General features: G+C 53.6%; 2 protein-coding genes and 2 non-coding genes across 7 annotated transcripts; all 4 read left to right on the forward strand.

The window, feature by feature from the left end:
* Positions 1 to 1,735: 1,735 nt before the first annotated feature.
* ZNF213 (zinc finger protein 213) lies at positions 1,736 to 8,852 on the forward strand. Of its 4 annotated transcripts, none has more exons than XM_059898579.1 (6): positions 1,736 to 3,042; positions 4,288 to 4,787; positions 5,544 to 5,667; positions 5,859 to 5,926; positions 6,127 to 6,250; positions 7,253 to 8,852. In XM_059898579.1, exons 2-6 carry the CDS (start codon positions 4,389 to 4,391, stop codon positions 7,948 to 7,950), a joined length of 1,413 nt encoding a protein of 470 aa, XP_059754562.1. In that variant the 5' UTR covers positions 1,736 to 3,042; positions 4,288 to 4,388; the 3' UTR covers positions 7,951 to 8,852. The 4 variants fall into 4 exon arrangements, with proteins under 4 accessions (XP_059754562.1, XP_059754565.1, XP_059754564.1 ...); XM_059898582.1 differs by having other exon boundaries at positions 1,982 to 3,042; positions 7,307 to 8,852; XM_059898581.1 differs by lacking the exon at positions 1,736 to 3,042 and adding an exon at positions 3,052 to 3,293.
* A 2,124-nt stretch (positions 8,853 to 10,976) lies between these two features.
* On the forward strand, positions 10,977 to 14,751 carry LOC132349868 (putative caspase-16). Its single transcript, XM_059898689.1, is given in 8 exon segments — positions 10,977 to 11,093; positions 11,346 to 11,451; positions 11,454 to 11,512; positions 12,245 to 12,472; positions 12,821 to 12,929; positions 13,332 to 13,418; positions 13,951 to 14,045; positions 14,638 to 14,751. Coding segments are annotated over 8 exon segments (915 nt in total).
* Positions 14,752 to 15,536: 785 nt separating this feature from the next.
* TRNAR-CCG (transfer RNA arginine (anticodon CCG)) lies at positions 15,537 to 15,609 on the forward strand. The gene has a single exon. It is a non-coding gene; the product is annotated as a tRNA-Arg (tRNA).
* Positions 15,610 to 17,473: 1,864 nt separating this feature from the next.
* On the forward strand, positions 17,474 to 17,546 carry TRNAR-CCU (transfer RNA arginine (anticodon CCU)). The gene has a single exon. It is a non-coding gene; the product is annotated as a tRNA-Arg (tRNA).
* The last annotated feature ends 5,687 nt before the right edge of the window (positions 17,547 to 23,233 follow it).

The raw sequence follows: 23,233 nt of genomic DNA on the forward strand, positions 1-23,233 counted from the left end.
GGGTTTCATCTCAGTTTTATAGAGGAGGAAACGGGCCAATAAGTCCAATAACTTGTCCAAAGTCATTCAACCAGAGAGCTGGAAGGTGGGGCTCAGGTCCAGGGTTTTTATTTGTTTGTTTATTTATTTACTTGGTTGCACCGGGTCTTAGTTGTGGCTCGCTGGCTCCTTAGTTGCAGCACATGGGCTCCTTAGTTGCGGCTGCAGGGCTCCTCAGTTGTGGCTCACTGGCTCCTTAGTTGTGGCATGTGAACTCCCAGTTGCAGCATGCATGTGGGATCTAGTTCCCTGACCAGGGATCGATCCCGGGGGCCGTGCATTGGGAGCATGGAGTCCTATCCACTGTGCCACCAGGGAAGTCCCAAGATATTTAGGGAGTTCTAGACAATGCTGTAAGACTAAGAAAATAATGAGTATAAATTCTGGAAATGAATATAAATTTTCTGGAAAGAAAATTTTCCCTTTTTACATCATAGAAAAATAAACTATCAGAAGGAAAGGAAAGTACAATAAGGTGGTCAATTTCAATATAATTATATACAAATTATCATCCATCAGCAATGCCCAATAGAACATATGGTAGGTGTGCTAGTTATTAATTTATTGTCCCTCAAACCCCCAACACACCCTTTTTGTCCTGCTTTGTGGTAATGGAGCCGGATCCCATGGACGTTTCTCCTTTGCAAGCCAACTTGATGTTAATCTTTGTCAGTACAGGGTGAAGAACAATGTAAGGGCACACTGGAAATAGGGACTTTCAAGTTCTTTCTTCCTTGTGTAGTTTTCCACTGGGGCCAGTAAGGGGAGGAGAGGGAGCCCAGTAGCATCCACTTCAGCGGTCTTCTTAGAACAGCCTGGGCTCATCCCTTCCCGCCAGTAGTTCAAGCAAATGCAGGAAGGTGTACGTAGTAAACATCTGCAAATGGAAAAATGGAAACAATCTGAATATCCAAGAGTAAGGAACTTTAAATGGAATATGGAACTTCCATGCTTTGGAATACTATGCAGCTTGCACAACAGATGGATTTTATTTATAGATGCTGATTTGGAAACATATCTTTGATAGACTTTTTTTTTTTTTTAATATTTTGTGTCTCCACAAGGCATTATGGTTATCTGAGATGAATTTTTATTTATTTATTTATTTTTGGCTGCGTTGGATCTTCGTTGCTGGGCGCGGGCTTCCTCTAGTTGTGTCGAGTGTAGGCTGCTCTTCGTTGCGGTGCGTGGGCTTCTCACCGAGGTGGCTTCTCTTGTTGCGGAGCATGGGCTCTAGGTGCGCGGGCTTCAGTAGTTGTGGCTCGCGAGCTCTAGAGCGCAGGCTCAGTAGTTGTGGTGCACCGGCTTAGTTGTTCTGCAGCATGTGGGATCTTCCCGGACCAGGGCTCGAACCCGTGTCCCCTGCATTGGCAGGCGGATTCTTAACCACTGCGCCACCAGCGAAGTCCCCTTTGATAGACTTCTGAGCCAACAAAAATTCATTAAATAGAATGATTCCAGATTTACCTTAGAAATAATCATAGATGTAGAACTTAAGACTAAAATATTAATAGTGCTTATTTCTGAATGGCCTTATTAGGGATATTTTTAACTTTCAGTTAGTTTAACCATCAGTTTTTCAACAAATATTGTGCCAGGCACAGTATTTAAGTTCTGGAGGTAGGGCAGTGAAAACAGTATGATATCATGAAAATTATAGTCGAGTAGTGGAGGGCAAATATACAAATATGTCAGGTAGTGATAAAAGTTAGGAAGAAAAATAAGGCAGGGCAGAGGCATGGCAGCAGGGGCCGGGTGCTGTCTACATAGGGTTAGGGAAAAACCACTTTGAGGGAGTGCCATGTGAGCTGAGTGAGGAAGCTAGCTTTGTGGATATGGATGCCTTTAAAATTTTCCGTACTTTTTCTTTCCTACACTAAGGATGCAATACTTGCATAATCAAACAATAACAACAACCACAAGAAAGGATTTTCTATTTCAGAAAAAGATCTGGAGCCTCATATCTCCAAGGGGAGTAAGAAGAGGGTGGGAGCAGGTCCAAATGCATAGAGCTTCCCCGACGCGGCCCGCCTGCTTTAGATTCTCCCCAGCCTGGAGAGCCCCGCTGTCCTTCAGTCAGATCTGCTGGTCGGGGTCAGCGTCCCCGACGGTCGCGTCCTGCTGAGAGACCCTAGCCGACCCTCGGGAACAGAGGATCGCCGCAGGAGGTTCCCCGCCCCTCACTGGACTGCATTTCCCAGCAAGATCCGCGCCCTGCTAGAAGCGGCTAAAGACTACTTGGGTGGGTGCGGGACCCCAAAAGCTATAAACGAGTCTCCCAAGGCTGAGTTCCAGCTCCTGGACCACGGCCCCCTCAGCTCTCGACCCACTGTGTAGCGGAAAGAGCAGGGGACGGAAGGAAGAGTCCACGCCCGAGCATCCCTTGCGGCGGAGCAGGCAATCCACTCGTAGCTGGGCCCAGCGACGTCTCTACCCAGCAGGCCAGCCTTGGCTTTTCCTTTTCACGAATCTAGGGGCAGACCTCAGCCTGGGGGCACGGGTGTTGACGCGCATGACGTCACTGCCTTCTGATTGGCCATCCCTGGACATTCTCACCGTTCATTGGTCATCCTTCAGGGAGAAGGCCGGTATAGTAGGCGAACGGCCTCCTGGGGAGAGTAGTCGGGCGTGCTTGTCTCGGCGCATGCGCCATGTCGTTTCCCGGCGAGCCCCGCGCGAATTTCCGGCACCGATACCTGGAGGCGGAAACTGGGAACGCCTGGGCGGCTGTGGGCGGTGTGAGCCTTGGGGGGCGGGACAGGCGACGCGGCCCGCCTGGCTCCGAGGTCGAGTGTAGGGCTCCGGGCGGCCGGGGCCGGCGCCCGGAGGCAGAGGCCGAAGGAGGCGCGCACCTCAGGGAGGTGCAGGGGAGAAGCCTGGGGCGCCGCACCCGCTGCCCGCCCCTCCGCCTCTCATCTCCGCTCAGGCAAGGCTGCTGGGATCGAGCGCGGGGCTCTGGCCGGGTCCGCGTTCCCGACTGCCGAGTCCTACTGAGCGACCCTGGTGAGTCCCTGGCTCTGTCCGAGCGGAGCCTTCTCCTCGGTCACTGGAGGATGAGCATGGAGAACGTACCTTTCAGAATAAAGTAAATAAAGTGCTTAGTGTGTAGTAGAAAAGAATTGGAAACAACCTGAATGCCTCACTCGGGTGGGTATTCATTAAGAAACGAGTACATCCATACCGCGGAATCTCCTAGAGCGGCTGAAGGAAGCAGCATTGCTGGGTAGAAAAGCAAATGACAAAATAGTATTGCGGTAAGACCTGATTTATGTAAAAACACGCACAAAGCACTTTCCCCCCGGTTTCTATGGATATATTTCCAGTAAATGAACAGGGAAAGATTTGGGAGGTCATATGTCACACTGTTAATGGGGGTGCAGCTGCAGTGTGGAAGGGAGAGTGTCTCTTTTATGTATTTCTGTATTGTCTAACCCTCCCATTTTATTACAATGGTTTGTATCACTTTTTTTGTTGAAACAAAAAGCAATTAAAAATACTCCAAAATACACACCTTTCAGGACTGTTGTGAAGAGAAGCAGTAAGGTATAACTATGTCTCACGTTCATGTGTATCTGGATAAATGGCTCAGGATGGTGTCTGTGGGGCCTTTGCTGACACACTAGGAGCCAAAATTTGAGAAAAATACAGTACATATATTGTATATTAAATAACGCTGCCAGCGCAATCTGGTACAACACTCAGTAATCAAAACATTAGTTTAAAAAAAACTTTTTTTTTTTTTTTGACCGCACTGCACGGCTTGTGAGATCTTAGTTCCCCACCCAGGGATCGAACCCGGGCCCTAGCAGTGAAAGCGCGGAATCCTAACCACTGGACCGCCAGGAATTCCCACTTAAAAGGAATTTTTTTTAATTGAAGAATAATATACAGAAATATACATCAGAAGTACAGCTTGATAGATTTTTACAAATTGAACAAATACATTAATATTTCTCCCATAGAACATATGAACATTTACATTAAGTGAGATAAATGGAGGTTATAAATATGCTCATCTCATGTCAGTAGACCAGGTGGTGAAAACCTGGGAGTTTTGGATTTTGGAGCTGAGGATAAGGAGCCGTGGATCTGTATTGGTAGGAGAGAGTCATGTGAGCAGGGCTTTATAGGAGAGCCTAAAATAGCCTTCAAGGCCAGGAAGAACGGGAGCTGGAGTCCCTGGATGTCCCTCAAGGCTGGTGATTGCTCATGTACCGCCCCCCTCCTGCTATTCTGCTCTTCCCCCAGGAGTGCCTGTCCAGATGCCAACCAAGCTGCCACTGGGGATCCCTCTGGGAGATTGAAGGCCCAGGTTGAGGCTGACCAGCCCTGAGCCTTAGGCCAGGGGAATGGCAGCCCCCCCAGAGCCTCAGGACCAGGCCCCTGGGGAGGGAGAAGGGCTTCTGATCGTGAAGGTAGAAGATTCCTCCTGGGAGCAGGATGCTGCCCAGCAAGAGGACAGCAGGGATTCAGAGGCGTGCCGCCAGCGCTTTCGGCAGTTCTGCTATGGGGATGCAGGCGGACCCCACGAGGCCTTCAGCCAGCTCTGGGAGCTCTGCTGCCGCTGGCTGCGGCCCGAGCTGCGCACCAAGGAGCAGATCCTGGAGCTGCTGGTGCTGGAGCAGTTCCTGAGCGTGCTGCCCGTGGGCGTCCAGGGCTGGGTATGCGAACGATGCCCGGGGAGTGGCGAGGAAGCCGTTGCCTTGGTGGAGGACCTGCAAAAGCAGCCAGTGAAAGCTTGGCCACAGGTGAGGGGCCCCTCCCGCATCCAGGGGCACCTGGATGGCACCTGGACTGAGGAGAGGTGGCCATCTCTATAGAGATGAGTCCTCCAGGGGGCGGGACGGGGGTTGGGGGTGGGGGAGGACATGGAGAGCCAGAGGGAGCGTCCACAGGAGCTTGTCATAATGTGTGGCCTTTCTGAAAGACACTGTCCAAGTGAATCTGGTTTCTTTTTGGTGGCTTTGGAGGGCAGCAGCAGGACCAAAGTGGGCATGCTCCAGGAAGGCAGGTTTTAGCTCCACAGGTTCTGCAAACGTTTATTTGTGTTCTGCTCTAGGCCAGGCCCTGGGGATACAGTGATGTGCATAGTGAGAGCACCAAAGGGGGTGTGAGAAGGTAGAGCTGTCCCTGTGAACCCTGCTGTCTTGTGGGGTGTTGGGTCCTTGACACTGGAAGCGTCTGGGGAGATGCTAATGTGTGGCGGGGGTGTGGGGTTCTGCCCTTGACAGGAAGGTCTCCCCCCACGGCCCCTTGCTAAGTGGCTCTTTGATTCTGGCCTTTGGGGGCTGGTTCTTGCCTCACGCTTGGTCGGGGAGTGTCCCTGGGCACATAGCACTGCCTGGTGTCACATTCTCATCTGGTCTTTCCTGGGGCCCTGTGTTGACCTTCTTCCCCACACCCAGCCTCCTGAGGGATGTGTCCCGTGTCTCCTTCCCAGGGGTTAATCTCTGTCTCCCCCATCTGGTCTTGGTGCTGATGAGCATGTTGTGGTTCCTGCACAGGACGTGCCCTCAGAGGGGGTGGAACCTGAGGCTGCAGTCCAGGGATCTCAGGCCCAGGGGCCTCCCCGGAAGGCAGGGACACGAAGCCGACCACCTGTACCCTGGGAGCAGCACAGCCATGGTGGTGAGTAAGCTTGAAGGTGGCAGAGTGGCTGGACAGGGGCCTGGGTCTTTCCTGGGCGTTGCCCTCAAGGGAGCAAGTAGGGTATTTCTGTTCTGAGAAGGCAAGGTGTACGTGTGTGTGTGAAGGAGAGTGTGTGAGATCTCACTCCCGGCCTGGGCTGGCCTCTTTGAGGCTCCATTCTTTCCCTGCAGCCCAGCTTCCGGCTCTTCTTAAAGAGGGGAGCACCAGAGAGACGACAGATACCTGCTTTGCCTCTGGGGTGAGTTACCAGTCCCTTTGTCCCCTCTGATGCTGATGAGTCCCTGTAATGGGTCTTGCCTTCTCACCAAGGCCTCTTCCATCCATCCTTTCTGGCCCGGACCTGTCCTGTTTCCCATCCCCCTTCCTGTCTCTGCCCATGACTGCCTGGGGAGTCCTGAGCAGGGCAGCCCTGAACTGGGTTTTCTCACCTCATTCCAGGGACCTGTGACATTTGGAGACATTCCCTTCTATTTCTCCCGGGAAGAATGGGGGTCCCTGGACCCTGCTCAGAGGGATCTCTTCTGGGACATAAAAAGGGAGAACTCCCAGAACGTTGCCCTGGGTAAGCAGTGGGCACAGCGAGGGGCCTAGGGGTCTTTGGCTCTTTTGAGCTGGAGGCTCTCGCCTCCTTGGAGTCCCAGCAGCAGCGGGTGGGCCCAGGCAGGCCCCACCCCTGCACACCCTTCTGAAATCCTCAGTCTTCCTCCCAAGTCCTTGCTTAGCTGGCTCCAAAGAGGGCTTTCCCTGCATCTCTTTAAGAGCCCCCGGAGGTTTCGTTTATGCGGGTGTTCACTTTTCTCTGCCTGTGATGGCATGGGCAACATGCCAGGACTGTGCTGAGCACGGGTACAGGCATTTTCTCATGGGATCCTCACAACCCACTGCATGAAAGCGTGTGCACGTTTATAGACGAGGGACCTGAGACTCAGAGAGGTTGAAGGACACTGAAGGGACGGAGCTGGGACTTCGTGCAAACGTGGTTGTGAGGCCCCCTCAGCCTGCCTGGTGAAGAGGCGCAGACAGACACCTGCTCACTAGAGGCCGCGCTGCTGGGTTTCTCTCCAGGTCAGGGCCTTCCTAAGCACTGTTTGGGGATCATCTCATTTAATCCGCGCAACCCAGTGGGACCAGCTAAGATCCCTCCCGATCCACTTCTGTTTGTTCTTGAGCTGAGAGGACAAGAGCTCGTGTAGCGAGAGGAACCATGTTAGCTGAGCCCTGTGGTTCCTTGGTTGCTGATAACAAATGGTGAGGGTTGGGATCATTTACAGATGACCTCAATCTATGCAGTTTTGGAGTTTGAATAGCCAGGGCTTGGGGTGGGACATTGGATCGCAGTGTGGGAAGGGGGCGTAGATTGGTTAGGCCTGTAGTTAGTAAGTGCTTATGCTAGAGACGCCCAGCAAGCCCCTTGCCGCTTACTCTGAACGGTTTCTCTGTCGTCGTTTTCTCGTGTCCCCATTCCATGGAGGAGGAAGCTGAGGCTGGAGTTTGCTGGAGCCCAGGGCTGTCTGAACCTGAGCCCCAGGCGCTGGCTGGGAGCCTCGTTTCTGCCTCCCCTCAGCTCTGTCCCTGGAACCGCGTGGCACTGAAGAGGCCGCCTCCTCCCCGCTTGCAGGTTTGGGACTCACGAGCCACAGCGAGAGATCCCGGCTGGAGGAGGTGGTGACGGCGCTCCCGGGCCAGGCTGCTGGCGACGTGACCGTGTCCTGGAGGCTGGAGGAGGCCGAGGCCCGGCCGGGGGCGCCCCGGGAGCGGGCAGCGGGGGCGCGGCGGGGGCGGCCGCCCACGCGTCGGCGGCAGTTCCGGGACCTGGCGGCCGAGAAGCCGCACAGCTGCGGCCAGTGCGGCAAGCGCTTCCGCTGGGGCTCCGACCTGGCGCGCCACCAGCGCACGCACACGGGCGAGAAGCCGCACAAGTGCCAGGAGTGCGACAAGAGCTTCCGCAGCTCCTCGGACCTGGTGCGCCACCAGGGCGTGCACACGGGCCAGAAGCCCTTCTCCTGCTCCGAGTGCGGCAAGAGCTTCAGCCGCAGTGCCTACCTGGCCGACCACCAGCGCATCCACACGGGCGAGAAGCCTTTCGGCTGCAGTGACTGCGGCAAGAGCTTCTCGCTGCGCTCCTACCTGCTGGACCACCGGCGAGTGCACACGGGCGAGCGGCCCTTCGGCTGCGGCGAGTGCGACAAGAGCTTCAAGCAGCGCGCCCACCTCATCGCCCACCAGAGCCTGCACGCCAAGATGGCCCAGCCTGTGGGGTGAGGGCCGAAAGGGCGGCCCAGGCGGGGTCCCCACCCGGCCCAGTCCACCATCTCTGCTGCCAGCAAGACTGCAGGGTCCCCCCACGTGCAGAACCCATCAGCCCTGCCCGCCTGGGGACCTGGCCAACGCCCCCCAGGCATGGAATCCCCTGTGACCTCGTGGCCATATCCCTAACTGCTCTGGGGTTTTTCTTGCCCCCTGGTTTCCTGGAGCCCCGGCACATTCCAGGCTGGTGGCGTGAGCACAGGGGAGAAACTGGGGCACAGGGATGTATGAGGACTCGGGCAGGCCTGGGGTCTCCATCCCAGAACCCCGTCAGCCTTGCTTGGCCCCATCGCTCTCTGTTCCCGGCCTTCTCGTCTGGGTCCATGGGCTGGGCCTTCTGTCCTGCCAGCCTGTGCCTTCCCACGGGGTTGAAGGCTAAGCCTCAGGGTGCTGCTGGGCTCTGGGAGGGTCAGTCAGCCCACACCCATGAGGACCTGGGTCCTGGGTGCGGCCACAGGGGCTTTCTGGCCTCCACCCCTTCCCATTTCCAGACATTGACCGCTCTGCCCTGTCCCAGCAGCATGCGAGCTGCCTGCCTCTGCCCTCAGCCACCTCGCCCCCAGCTGAGCTCCCAAGAGTCACTCTCCACCAGTCTGGCTCCGGGGACAGAGGCCAACTGTGCAGACCAAGAACAGGGCCAGCGGAGGCCCGCTCCCCCCACTGCTCCCCAGTCTCCTGGAGTCTCGGGAGTTTATGGTACTTAACACTAGCACTCCATCAGCACCTTGTCACTAACTCCTGAGGCGCTGTATTCCCTGCAGAAGGGCATTCACAGGGACAGACCACAGGCCCTCCCAAGGAGCTGGCCCAGCTGGCCTCAAAGGGCAGCAGAAAGGTTGAATAAACATGAAAACTTCCTCCAGGCTGTTCTTGTTCTTTAGGTGGCTGCTGGGGGTTGGGGGGAGACCTGGAATTCGTACCCCTGGGCCTCCTGGCCTGGTGGTCCTAGTGGCACGTGATGCTGGATGGTCATCAGGTGGAGCCACATTCTTGGCTTCCAGGTCACCTGGGCCCCAAGGGCTGCCATGAGCCTTGGGTCCTTCGTCCTGTCAGCTAATGCCTGCCCTAGTCTGAGGACAGCTCAGGATGGGACAGCTGGTGGCACCCCTCCCTACTCAGCAGGAGAGTGAGGGAGCTGACTGGGAGTGGGGTCTTAACGAGGCCACTCCCTCTCTCCCTTTGATGAAATGAGGAACCAGGCTCAGAGTCCATGACTAGTCAGGGTGGTGGCTCGTGCTGCCCGTAGAGGATCTGGAGCGCTAAGCTGGACCCTGTGCTCAAATCCCTTAGGGAGAGAGTGCTGCTGAGTCAAAATGGGCCATGCCCCATCCCCACCGAGCCCTTCACATCTGACCCTCCCCTCCCTGTCCCCAGGCTGGGCCCCGTGGAGCTGGTGGGCACGTGCTGAGAGCACCTTCTACCCCACCGAGTCCTTTCTGATTCACCAGGTGGTGGCCTCAGGGGCCACCTGAGAGGCAGTGGGGGCGGGCTGAGACAAGATGTTTTGTCCCGCAGTGTGTGTGCCAGCCTCTCTGCCCCCCATTTAACCCGGGCTTCATCCTGAGGTCACTGGACAGACCCCATTTCCCAGATGAAGCCGCCAGGGTCTCACTGGACAGCTGAGTCCAGCCCGGGGTTTCTACCTCTGGGGTGACGCCCTTCACTGCTCCCCATGCCTTCGGGCTGGCAGTTGCTCTGTGTGTGTGTGTGCGCATGCTCACACACGCGTGTGGGTGCCCTGAATGAGTAGGGGTGATGGGTGGCCGGAGCCGTGCACAAATTCTTTTGGTGCTGGTGGCTGGCTCAGAAGGGAGACACTGGGGTGTAATGAGATCAGATAGCAGGTGGGCCAGGAGCTAAGAATAGGATTGGACACAGGCTCCTGGTGCAGGTGGGGGCGTGTTAGTGCCAGCCAGGAAGCAGCCCGCTGGAGCCAGGGAACAGAGCAGGGCCTGGGGTCGTAGGGTCCAGAACGCAGGGTTCCAGGGCAGGGGACAGGGTCCAGCTCAGCTCACAAACAGAGGTGATAGGACGGGACTCAGGGAGAGGCCAAGGCACTGGTCGCTGCTGCAGCTGCTGACGAGGTGAAGGCCCACAAGGGGCGTCCAGGAGGGGGGCTGTGGCTCTGCTGTGTTGTCCTGAACCCATTACCCCCACCCATTCATTCCACAACATAAGGCCGTGTTGTCTGCAATGGGTGTCAGCTTCAAAGCCTCGCCTCCCACCCTCACCCACGCCCGTCCTCACAACCCACTCAGGGTCCCCCACACGTTGCAGAATCTTCTCAGCTCCGTGCCTTTGCCCAGGCTGCTCCTTCCGCTTGGCATCCCTCCCTCTCGACCTAGCCTCACACAGACCCTTCCAGGCGTCAGCCGTGCCCCTCACCATCCCTGGGTTGACACTTGTATTCCCATCCACCCCTGTTCACACTTACCTGGCAGTGACTGTCTCGTCAGACTGTGGGTCCCTGGGGTCCAGGTTTGGGGATGATTCAGGTCTGGTCCCGAGGCCCAAAGCTCTCAGTGGGCAGTTGGGTGGTCACTGGAGGTGAGAATGGGCCCCAGCTCTGCTCCACAGTTCTCCCCGGCCTCCCCAGGCGGTGCCCACCCTGCGAGCCTTCCCAGACAGGCCCTGACCCGCTCTGGGAGCGCCCCATCTCTGTGCACGCTGATCCCTGGGCCCCGGGGAGCAGCATGGCTAATGGTGCAGCCACTGTCTACCTGAGGCCATCCACGTCCTGGGAATCCTGTGACGTTCAGCCTGAACTAGGACCCCCCTCGGGCCCTCCCTTTCTTTCGTCTGTCTCCTCCTCCCTCCATTCTGGCAGGGTTAGTGTCTGGCAGAGTTAGGGTCTGTTTAGGGTCTCTAACACGCCCCCACCTGCGTCAAACCAGTCTCTTACCAAAGAGACTGTGGTAGCCAGGAGCCTGGCCAAGCTGTTCCCTGGAGCCAGGGTCCTGCTCCCCCATAACAGCACCCGCATGGAGCGGCTGCCTGAGGAGTCCTCGGGCCCTACCCCCCACCAGGTCTTCTGCTGGACAGCTGAAGAGTCCTCAGGGGCTACCTACTGCCCAGTCTTTGGGAGCTCCTTGAAGGGGGTACTGTGCCTAGGGGACGTGGAGCTCTGGGGGCCCGAGATGAGGGGGACAGGGCTGGGGTCCAACCATGTGGCAACAGTTTCTTTTTTTTTTTTTTGACATTTATCATGGTTTATTTTATTTTTTAATACATGTTTGCTTTTTTGGGGCAACAGTTTCGACTGGGGGAGAGGCTCGGGAGACCTGAGGCGGGGAGGCGAGGAGCTGGGAGGTCCTCAGACCACTTTGAATCCACCTTAATCCCGTCTGTAGCCAAAACCCAGCCCCAGCGCTCAGTATGACCTGTCTGGGGCCAGGGGCGCCCCCCTCATGGCCGTGATCCAGGACTGGCCTGAGGCCCAGCACGACGTGGAGGCGCTGGGGGCCTGTGCCAGGCCCTGGGCTTCAAGACCACCCTGAAGACAGACCCTACAGCCCAGGTGAGGGGAAGCCCAGAACTTCCGGTGGTGCTCTGAGGAAGTGCATCCCCCACCAGGACCCTGGGAACTCTCTCCTTAGCCTCTTACCAATCGTGGGCAGGAAGTGCACCCCCAAGTCTAGCCTCCATCCTCCCTGCTGCACACATCCAGAACCCACTTCCCTGCCTCTGGAAGCACAGTCTCCAGGGATCCTGAAGCCCCCCACACTGGCCATTTCTCCTCTCCCCTGCTCAAGGCCCTGGCTGGACCCTCAGGCTTTTCCTGGGAGGGTCTCAGGTTCCTTCCCAGACACCTGTCAGCTCACTGCCCTCCCCTCACAGCTCTTAACTTTTTGGTGCAGCTTCTCCACGGGGGCCAGAGAACCAGCTGCAGGAGGCTGGACCCACGTCACCTCCAATGAGGCCACGCAACAGGGGGGTTAGAAAAAGAACTTGTGGGACTTCCCTGGTGGCCCACTGGTTAAGAATCTGCCTGCTAATACAGATAGCACGGGTTTGAAACCTGGTCAGGGAACTAGGATCCCACATGCCACGTGGCACGGCCAAAAAAAATTTTTTTTAATTTAAAAAAAAAGAAAGAAAGAAAGTAAAAGGATTTGCTCCCCAGGCCTGAGGCTGGAAGGAGGTGGGAGGTAGTGTGGCAGGAGGTTAGAGAAACCACCCAGAGAGAGGGCCACCAGATGCTAGGGAGGCCGTGACTGTGGCCAAGGCCTGATCTCATCCTCACCCCCAGGCTTTCCAGGAGGAGATGGCCCATTTCTGGGAGTGGCTGGATGCCTGCAGGGGCCCTGTGAGCTGTGCCCTTGTGGCCTTGATGGCCCACGGGGGGCCTCAGGGGCAGCTACTGGGGGCTGATAGGTAAGAGGTGCAGCCAGAGGCGCTGGTGCAGGAGCTGAGCTGCTGTAGGGCCCTGTGGGGCCGCCCCAAGATCCTGTTTCAGGTTTGCCGTGGGGTGAGCAGGGCCTGGGGCCCGCCCTGGAGGCTTGGCCAGGTCCTGCCCTCCAGCCCACCTCCTGCAGCCCTGGCTCTCCTCACCCAGCCCTCAGCCTCCCAGGACTTGCTGTCCACCTCCTCCAAGAAGCCTGAGTGAGCCCTGCCCTTTCCCCACCCGCTCTCTCAGCGTCTCCTAGGGGTCATGTCCATGAACTTGAGCACTTCACCCTCAGCACCTGTCATTCGGTGCTCTGAATGTTTCCAGCCTGGCAGCCTGCCCAGGAGCTCTGGGGGCTGGGGGCTAGAGCCCTGGAAGCACCCCCAGGTGTCTCCTGAGTGAAAGGACCTGACTGTTCCCTCCTTCCGCAGGGCACAGGGACGCTGGCGTGGGATGCACACTCTCCCCTGGTTGTGGCTCTGGCTGCGGGCAACACCAGCCACCCCCTCCCCGACCGATGTCCTCCACATCTATGCTGATATGCTAGGTGGGTCTACCTACCTCAGGGAGCCTGGGCTTGAGCGGGGCTGGTGGGGGGAGCTGTCTGGAGAGCACTTCCGGGGCTCTGAGCTGGGATCCTGCTGCCACCTCCTTCCTCTCTTCGCCAAGAAGATGGGAAGGAAAACCTTAAATGGCAAAGGCCTTTGAAAATCGAGAGTTTCTTCCCCTACTTGAGCCCGAAACAACCCTGGAGACAGGAAGGTGGAATAGCTTTTCCGAGGTCACACAGCTGGTAAGAAGCAGCAGGGCTGAGATTTGAAACTTGATCTGTCTTTCCTGCTCTGCACTCTTTCTACTACCCTGTGTGCCCTTGAGCAAGACTGGAGGAGACCCTTGGGGCTGGTGGAGTCCCAGGACGCTGGGTAAAAGGCATTGGTCCCTCTTGCAGGCAGCTTCTCCAGGGGCCCCACTCCAGGGAGCCCTAACCAAGCAGACATCTTGATGGTCTACGCAGCCACTGAAGGTAAGGGGATGGGTCTTCACAAAGCCCATTACACAGGGCCTAGCCCCCTGGCCAGAGATCTGAAGTGGCTTTAGGGGCATCTGGGGCTTGGCTGTTGGGGTGCAGGGGCACCAGCCTCGTTGCAGTTAAGCCGTCTTCCTTCCATGTATATTATTTATGATAATAGTAACAATGGTGAGCACATATTGAGGGCTGGCTCTGCTAAGCACCGTACCTGCATCCTTTCCTCTAGGCTATAAGTTCCATGAGGGCAGGACAGTTCTGTCTGCCTCAGGGCCCTGGCCAGTGCCTGGCACGTAGTGGGTTCACAGTAAATGTTTCTTCGATATTGAATCCATTGTATAGTCACTACACAAACATTGAGCAACAACTTGATCCAGAAGTGAGAAGTTCCTGCTCCCTGCCCCATTCTCTTGCCTGACTGCTGGGGTCCTGTGTGCTTGCCCCCACTTCCACCAACAATAGGCCCCTGGGGATTGGAAGGCAGCTGGCAGGGGCCTGAGTCTGACACTCTGGCCCTGGTCCCCTGGCCTGGGCTGTGTAGCCTTTCGGGATGAGAAGGGCTCAGACTTTATCCAGACACTGGTGGAGGTCCTCAGAGCTGACCCCAGGGGAGACCTCCTGGAGCTGATGACTGAGGTGAGTTGGGGGTGGGGGGGTCGCCTGGGGAGAGGAGCTGGATTCATCCTTCTTCTCAGCCCTGGTGTTCTGATCACCTCCTATTCACCCCATTGCAGAGGGAGGGATACACTCAATAGTATGAGATGGTTAAACACACAACACCCGGCCCTGGACAGTGAGACGGACAGCAGTTATTAACCACATATACTCACAGCTGGAGGAGGAGGACACCTCAGGCCATTCAGACCACTCAGTGTTTGCCTGGGGAGCATAGGGAACCAGCAGGGGCTGTAGACGCAGGCTTTGTAGTAATGGGGTGGGGTACTAGTTTGAATAATTTCACAGGCTGGCAGGGAACTGAAGCCCCTCAGGATGAGAACTGGGGTGGAGTGTGGCTGGTCTGGCTGGTGGGGGAACTAGCGGGATGGGGGGGCCTTCCCTGCTGGGTGGAGGGGTACAGCTGACAAGAGCAGGGGAAACCAACGGGGCTGTGAGACCCAAAGATGTGAAGGCAACACTTGAAACTTTAGGCCTTACAATACACTGGGTGCCAGGCTGGGCGCTGGGGGACCCAGTAGTCCTGGGCACAGGCTGAGTGTGGTCGGCACAGGTCAATTGGCAGGTGTGCAAGCTAGACGTGCTGGGTCCCGACTGTGATGAGCGCCGCAAGGCCTGTCTGGAGATCTGCAGCTCGTTGAGGCACCGGCTCTGCCTGCAGGCCTGACTGAGCCCGCGGCTACCAAGGGGGTGCTGACCGTGGGTGGCCACACACTAACGCCACCCCCTGACCCCATCCGCTCCTCGGTTTCCTCATCTAAAAACGGCGCGATAGCACGGGAGGCTCAGCCGCCATGGAATAAACATGATGATCGCTGTACACGTGAATAGCGCCTGCACGCAGGAAGCTGTGACACTAAGTGAGATAATGTATGCGGAGTGCCTGGCACTTCAGAGGCTGGGCCCACTGGGTGAGGAGGGGGAGCAGGGGAGGCGCCAGGGCAGCCTCCGGCTCTAAGAAACCCAACATGGGCTAGGCTGAGCTGGATGTCCTGGGAAAGGGCAGCGCGGGGTCCACACCATCCTCCCAGCACGCGCACCCCGCCTGCACACCACGCTGGGGCCACGGACTGGGCCTCTGTCTATACAGCAGTCCGAGTCCATTCTGGGGCCACAAGACTGGAACAGAGCATGGCAGGTTTAGCGGTGCTGTGATAGGGAAAGCAAAGGGGCTGGGGGAGCAGAGGGCAACTCCTGACCCACCGCGGGCCGGGGGCACGTGGGAGAAGAGATCAGGAGCCTCTCGGGGCAGGAGGGGCTTGGGCAGCCTCACCCAGGATCGAACCCTCACTTGGGCTGTGCTCAGTAGCGCTCAGTCGCACAGCTTGGAGCCCCGCTCACACCGAGCCCGAGGGGCGGGGCTCCTTGCCAGTGTGAGCATGCGCATTAGGGCATACGGAGCAGGCGTCTGAGAAAGCTTTATGAGAAAAGCTGTAAGACAATCGAGTGCAAGGCCGCGTGGCCTAATGGATAAGGCGTCTGATTCCGGATCAGAAGATTGAGGGTTCGAGTCCCTTCGTGGTCGTTGCAGAGGTTGCTTTTTCTACCCCACGTAAAGGAGAAAAAAAAACATTTTCCCTCTCTCCAGACTGCTCCCTACGCGGGCCTAGGATCCTCGGGCTGTGTCAGCCCCTCGGACTTAACCCTGAACCTGCAGCTGCGTAGCTCGGGTCGCCTGGGAGACCCCGCGGGCGCTGTGAGGACCTACAGTGGTCAGATCCAGGCGGAATGCTGACTCTGAAGTCCACCGGCCATGAGTGCCGGGAGCCCACACGGGACTGGCCGCATGAATATAGTTCAGACGACGAGAACTGCGACAGACGAGGGGTTGAACTTTTGCACGGGTAGGTCACCCCCAAGGGGTCAGTGGACAGGGGCATTTAAAAGTATAATAGATTATTGTGATGAAGAAGTTTTGGAAACAGATAGTAATGATGCTTGCACAATATTGTAAATGTAACTGATGTCAGTAAATTGTACAGTTAAAAATGGTTAAAATGGCAAATTTAACCTTACGCATATATTTTACCACAATAAAAAATGTAAAAAGAAATTAATAGATTATTTCGATTTCTTGCAGTGAGAGTATACCCTTAAATGATTAGTGTGAATGTATTTTTAAAAAATTAAATGTAAAGAATATGCCCAGGATTGAGTCATCATTTTACCTGGAAAAAACGACTCTACCTGCGGAACCGAGTTCTTACTAAGGGATTCTGGCTAAGCGGAATGACCAAAGTGAAGGGACCTCCTCCCACCAAGGAAAACGCTGGGGGAATGGCAGCTGAGCGTGTACCCCTACAGTGGGCACAGGTGACCTTGGGGTCATGAGGAGTGTCACCATCTCCTTTATCGTTTTTGTGATGTCTCAGTGGTTTACTAAGGGCTTATAAATAAAAAGAGAAACTTCATTAAGGTAAACATTTTTATTATTTTCCCTACTTTTATTGAGATATAATTGGCATACAGCACTGTATAAGTTTAAGGTGTACAGCATAATGATTCGACTTACATACATCATGAAATGGTTATCACAGGTTTAGTGACCATCCATCATCCTGTGATGAGAACTCATAGGATTTACTGTCTTAACTCTTAGGATTAACTCTTCTTATAACGTACAGCAATGTTAATTGTCTTTATCACGTTGAACACTACACCTCTAGTACTTACTTATAACTGGAAGTTTGTACCTTTTGAGTACCTTCATCTAATTCCCCCCACGCCTCCCTCCACCCCGCCTCTGGTAGCCACAGTAAGACAAATACTTTAGAGATGGCAAAGAATACCCATCTTCTGGTGGGAAAGTAAACGCTGGGTCCTCTGATGCTACAGTTTCACGCTCTACCAACTGAGCTGGCTGGGCAGATACAGAGCCATAACGGAGCATCCTTAGGACAAAGACCTAAGGCCATTGGGCTCTGCTAAAAACTGCACAGACTTGGGACCAGGAAACACTTTTGGTCTAAAGGGCAACGTAGGGAGGAGGGTGAAGATAGGGACCGACACTTTTCCCAAGCGCCCGGCTGTTCCCACTCTCCCGTCCGCTCCCACATTTTGCATAGCGAACGCCTTCTTGATGTTAATTATCCCAGGACTCGGATTCTCCTAAAAAGAGGGGGAAAGGGCTCATCCGGGACTTGATCCGCAGACTTCCTACATCCTAAACGAGGATCGTACCTCAGCTCCATCCGCGCGTGCGCGATCTCTCCCGAGCCCCAGGATGCTCGGGAACCTGCGGGATCTAAGAGGATGCACCCGCCGAATACGGACGTCAAGGGGACCAAGGACCCGCCGAACTGGAGCCGGGAGGCTGGGCGTAATGTGCAGGAACCACGGGGAGGTGAAAGAAAGACTGGTTTAAGACTCTTGTAAAGAACCTCTCATCAGCCCCGGTGGCCTAATGGATAAGGCATTGGCCTCCTAAGCCAGGGATTGTGGGTTCGAGTCCCACCCGGGGTACAGGGGTAGCATTTTAAACTTTCTGCCGGAGGAAAAATGAAATAAAGCCAGCTGTCTACTTACCCGAGTGGGAAATTAAGGAGCCCTGGGGTTTAGCCAGACGCCACCCTAAAGCGAAGTTGGGCAATTAAGGAGCCCTGGGGTTTAGCCAGACGCCACCCTAAAGCGAAGTTGGGCAAGGCTTACTTTTCCGATAAAGATGTGCGCGTTTTCAGAATACTTCCATAATAAAGTTTTCTCTTTTTTTAATCCATGCCTTCATCCTCAAGGTAAAAATCTCCCAAACTGCAGGACATGGTGGAGTAAAATCAGAAGCCTCCTTTACCACATGCCCAAAGAGGAGGTGAGGCTGAGGCTTTGTCATATATACACATAGTTCTCTTTTACTTTTAAAAACCATGGGTGGGACTCTTCTGTTCCTCCAGCTCTGGCCTTACTTCTGCTTTCCCAAGCACCTGAGGTCCCATCATCCCTACTCAAACCAGGAACCTCATCTCAATGCAGCATCTCCCACCAGCATATGTGGCCTGCAGAGAACAGCGACCACAGAGCTATCCAAGGCTGCTGGTGCTTCCCTCACCAATGTTTCTCAGTGCCTTATTGAAGGGAATGTCCCTGGGGCCCTCTCAGTGGGGTGGTGGGTGTGCTTTTCGTGTATGATAGACCCAGTCCAGCATTTCTGTCTCACAGAGTCTTCGGATTCCTTTCTCTACATGATGCCAGGAACATTCTTGAATCTTAATCTCCGTAAACATAGGCCACCATTGAGTTCCATGCTTAGCCAACCAACTAAGGAAACTGGCAGAGCCACATTCAGCTGCGCAAGATAACACGTTAGATACAGGCTTGCTGGGAAGTGCACCCAGAGCAATAATGTCACCAGTTGCAAAAATCATATCCCATCCTCCTTATTCTAACATCCTTGGGTCCATTCCCACACACATTCCCTAGTTCTCTGCTGGCATAAATGAGCAAAATTTGCAATTCTTTTGGCATATGAATGATTTCCTCCCAGGCCAGCCTTTGTCCTTCTCCTACAGCATGCTGATCTGATTGTAGTTATAGGGCAACCAGTGTTAGGGGGTAACAAGGCTGGCTGGTGTGGGCTTTGAGGAGAACTGTCATCCCCTGTCTCACCTGTCATGCTCCAGGTGAGATTATTATAGGATATTCAAACACAGGAAGGCTACTCTTCTCAGATATCAGAGGACAGGCTGCTTTCACTGGCAAGGGAGGCTCCAAATGACTCAGGGGTTCAAGATTCTCAACTAGGTCTGAGCCCACCTAGATGTCCCCAGGCTTCGGCTCCACTCCTTCATAATCAATGCCATTTCTTCCACATGAAAGATCTCCCAAGGCTATGAACTCAACTTACATTGTCATTCCGCAACATACTTCATTCAATTATGTGTTTGATTTTCAGCAATGTCAGCCCTGCAGCTATACGATTATTTTATGGCTGCCAGAAAACGTCCCTGGATCTCTGAACATGACTTAGGCTGAAAATTTAAAGGCCTGATCTTGTCATTTTCTTTCTTTAAGCAACTGGATGCACCCAGGAGAATCCTTTCCATGCCACAGTCCTTGTAGTCACCTTTACTGCCATAAGAGTCAAGTGCAGCAGCCAAGTGGTCCCCCATGGCACTTGCTTCAGTTGGCACTTCATCATAATCAACCAGGTGATAGGCGGCTTGATAACGATGCCCTTGCATGCCACGAGTCACCAGTATCCCATTTCCCATTGGCAAGGAGCTCAAGCCCAAATTCATTACCAAACCAGGGTCCATGCAGCAGTCAAAAAACCCATCCGTTGCGGGGTGGGGGTAATGGGGAGAGGTTGGTACAAGGATACAAGCTTTTAATTATAAGATGAATAAGTTGTGGGGATCTAATGTACAGCATGGTGATTATAGTTAATAATACCGTAAACTTCAAATTTAAGAGTAGATCTTAAGTGTTCTCAACACACACGCACACACAGAAGGTAACTTTGTGAAGTGATGGATGTGTTAATTAGCTTGATTGTGGTAATCATTTCACAAGGTAAGATATATCAAATCCTCACGTTATACACCTTCAATATATATGATTTTTATTTGTCAATTATACCTCAATAAAGCTGGGGGAGGGTAAGAAAACCTATTTGTTATTGTAAGACTAATGAAAACTGGTAACTATGTAAAAAGCATTGTTAAGGAGGCAGTTGAGAAGGCAGAAGGGGAACCGTGAGAAGGCAGCTACCACCCATGGGGCTGGAGGACCACGGGAAGAGGTTGGGATTATTAAAAGTTAGAAGCTTGGAGAGAAATTGTGGAGCTTAAAAACCAATCTCTGGAAAAGAGGAGCAGTTCAGCTGAGCTCAGAGGAGGGTCCCCTGGGACTGGCGTCCCCAGACGCCTGAGGAGGGGACCTCAGTCAGCTTGCGCGGGTGTCTCTCATGAGCCATGATGAGGGTGGTTCTGTGAGTGCTGGGAAAACTTCAAACTGGATTCAGCTGCCATTTCTGGAAAGAACTTCTATTGCAGGAATAAAAAAGTGAGGCTGGGTGGGGTGGGTGGCAGTAGGAATGGGAAACAAACAGGAAGTAGAGTCCTTTCTTCCTCCTCCAGCCTTTCAGCCTCTCGAGTGCCTCCTATCGGCAAAATATGACACAGATCCGCTGGCAAAGCGCAGTACAGTCAGTCCCCCACATACGAACCTTCAAGTTGCGTACTTTCAAAGATGCGAATGTGAGTTCGCATGTCTAATCACGTAAGTTAGTTCACGTGTCTGGCGTATATTGTCACATGCGTGCATCCTATACAAGTGGTTATGCTTTTGTGTACTTTACTGTACAGTACTGTATAGAGGACAGTAGTACAGTGTCTTTATTTCAAGCCCAGGATGTTCGGAAGCAAGCGTAAAAACAGCGGTGATGTAGCTGGTACCACTGTACTTTTCAAGGTACTGTACTGTAAGATTAAAAATGTTTTCTTTATTTTGTGTGAGTGTTTTTTATGTATTATTTGTGCAAAAAGTATTATAAACCTATTACAGTGCAGTACTATATAGCCGATTGTATTAGTTGGGTACCTAGGCTAACTTTGTTCGACTTAGGAACAAATTGGACTTATGAACGTGCTCTCAGAATAGAACTCGTTCGTATGTAGAGGACTTACTGTGTCACTAAGCAGGGTCTAGACGGTGAGTTTGAAGCTGAGGGATAAAAGTTTAAATACTGGCCCACGTGTCTATCCTGCTGCCCCCTCCCTCTTCCTTACAGATGCCGCCTCAGAGTGTTCCCTTCATGAACTGATTACACAAAAATCCCTGGAAACTTGTCCTAAAATAGTTGGAAACAGACTCTGAGAATGAAACTGTTACCGAACCAAACTTGGGTCTGCTCAGCTTTGTGCAATAAAGCCAATCTACTGACACCGGGTGGTGGTGAAGGAAAGTGCAGCGTTTATTGCAGGCACTGCGCAAGGAGTCCAGTAAGCTAGCGCTCAAAACCCCCGAACTCCCCAGATGGCTTTCAGGGAAAGGTTTTTAAAGACAAGGTGAGGGATGTGTGTTGTGGGGTGTGTGATCAGCTCATGGACATTCTTCTGATTGGTTGGTGGTGAGGTAATCGGGAGTCAACATCATCAACCTTCTGGCTCCAACCGGTCTGGGGTCTACGTGCTTTTGGGCAATCTACAGTTAACTTCTTCCACCTGGTGAGGGTTTCAGGCTCTGCAAAACAGCTCAGAATATTATCTACAGCCCTTGAAGAGGAACTAAAGGTGCTTGATTTTGTTTAACGGCTAAACTACTGTCTTGCTTGACTGTTTTCCTTTCTTTCTGCATTTTCTCACTTCTCTGATTAAATTTATTCTTTGGAACTTGGGGAAGGCCTAGGAGGCTAAACTTTTCTACAGACGAGAGGCAGGCAGAGGACATAGGGGGATCTGTCCCTGGAAGGCCCCATAGGGTCCTGCTCGGTTACAAGATTCCAAGGTTGAATCACCTTCTGGCTGCCTGGCACCAAGGAGAACATCACTCGTGGTAGGTAGACTTCTGAGAGACCCGGGTATGCTGGAGCCATGCAATTATTAAGCCTTTTGTCCCTGTTGAACTGGGATGGCTGTATGGGAGGGAGCTCACCCCATGTCTCTGGCATTTTGGAGATACAGTGGAAATGTGATCATTGTAAGCATTGTGGAATTATGTGTTGACGCATTGAAACAAAAATGTTTCAATGTCTTTAATGCATTGAAACCGGAGAATGACAGCCTCGGGTGGACTAATCACCAATTCAAGGCAGTGTGAACATCAGAGGCTGCTCTGGCAGCATTGAAAGCAACCTACATCTCCTACAGCTGAAGGGCCGATAAAGCTGAAGGCCAGGCTCAGGAGCAGGCCTTGAGGCAGACTTGAATTCTCAGTCTCAGCATATTTCCTGGGCCAATGTCAGGGTGCTGATAGGGAAGAAATGGGACCCTCAAACTTGCAATGGGGATATCTGGGTAGCTGCATTGAGAACCTTGAACTCTCGGGGCCATCAAACTTGGAATGGATATATCTGGGTAGCTGCATTGAGAGCCTTGAACTCTCGGGGCCTGCTGTGGGGGCCCAGGCCTCCACCCCCTTGCCCGGAGACTAGGAGGAACCTCAAATGAGGCAGGTATTTTACAAAACATTTGGTCACTTCAGACCTGCTCCAACTTCCCCTCCAGGCCACCATACCAAATACTAGGGTCACATCCCAGCATGACTCAACTGGGAAAGTACTGGGACTGCTTCTGTAGGATCTGGATGACGTGTCAGCGGTGACCTGGAGAGTCTGCCTGGAGTGGATCCTGACGGTCCTGCATCTGGGTGAGGAGAATAAAAAGCTGGAAAAAGGAGAGATTATCATATGGGACACTCTTCCATGACACAGAACTTAATGCCTGGCATGGTCCCTCAAATTGGTTGTGATACTCAGCTGGCATGGCTCTTGGAAGGATGGAAAAAGCAATGGCCTACATTAAATGAAGTAGAATTGCCAGAAATGCCATGGCAAACTGTGAAGGAAGGAATCAGAAGGGACAGAGATACTGGTGCGCCAACATGGCTCTACGGCATGCTGCAATGGAACAAGACCCACCAGCTGACTATGGATCTTGGCGGTGCCCGCAGGAAATGCTATTCACCGAGGCAATGAGACTTGCATGGTTGAGGGGACGCACCAGCATCTCTGAGAAGCTTCGGAGGTACTGTTTTCTGGTCTGGTGCCTACTGGGACATATCCGAAGTAGAAGGTAAGCTTTTGTACCTTGTCTCTCCTATTATTAAAGGAAGCCCAGCACTTTTTTAAAAATTGAAGTATCGTTGATTTACAATGTTGTGTTAGTTTCTGCTGTACAGCAAAGCGATTCAGTTATACATACATATATATATACATTCTTTTAAAAATTCTTTTCCATTATGGTTTATCACAGACTATCGAATATAGTTCCCTGTGCTGTACAGTAGGACCTTGTTGTTTATCCAGTCTATATATAATAGTTTGCATTGGCTAACCTCAAACTCCCAATCGATCCCTTCCCTACCCTCCTCCCCCTTGGCAACCACAAGTCTGGAAGGAAGCCCAGCACTTTGACAGGACCCTGTGATGGGTAATTTTGTGTGTGAATTTGGCCAGGCTATGGTGCCCAGATGTTTGGTCAAACACCAGTCTAGAT

The sequence above is a fragment of the Balaenoptera ricei genome, chromosome 15, assembly GCF_028023285.1.
Source record: "Balaenoptera ricei isolate mBalRic1 chromosome 15, mBalRic1.hap2, whole genome shotgun sequence".
Classification (NCBI taxonomy): domain Eukaryota; kingdom Metazoa; phylum Chordata; class Mammalia; order Artiodactyla; family Balaenopteridae; genus Balaenoptera; species Balaenoptera ricei.

What these genes read in the sequence shown, in the direction of transcription:
- ZNF213 (XM_059898579.1), top strand. Translation starts at nt 4,389, where the DNA reads ATGGCAGCCCCCCCAGAGCCTCAGGACCAGGCCCCTGGGGAGGGAGAA. An exon ending in GGAGCAGCACAGCCATGGTG is followed by an intron (nt 5,668 to 5,858) that starts GTGAGTAAGCTT and finishes CTTTCCCTGCAG; the next exon opens with CCCAGCTTCCGGCTCTTCTT. An exon ending in CTCCCAGAACGTTGCCCTGG is followed by an intron (nt 6,251 to 7,252) that starts GTAAGCAGTGGG and finishes GCCTCCCCTCAG; the next exon opens with CTCTGTCCCTGGAACCGCGT.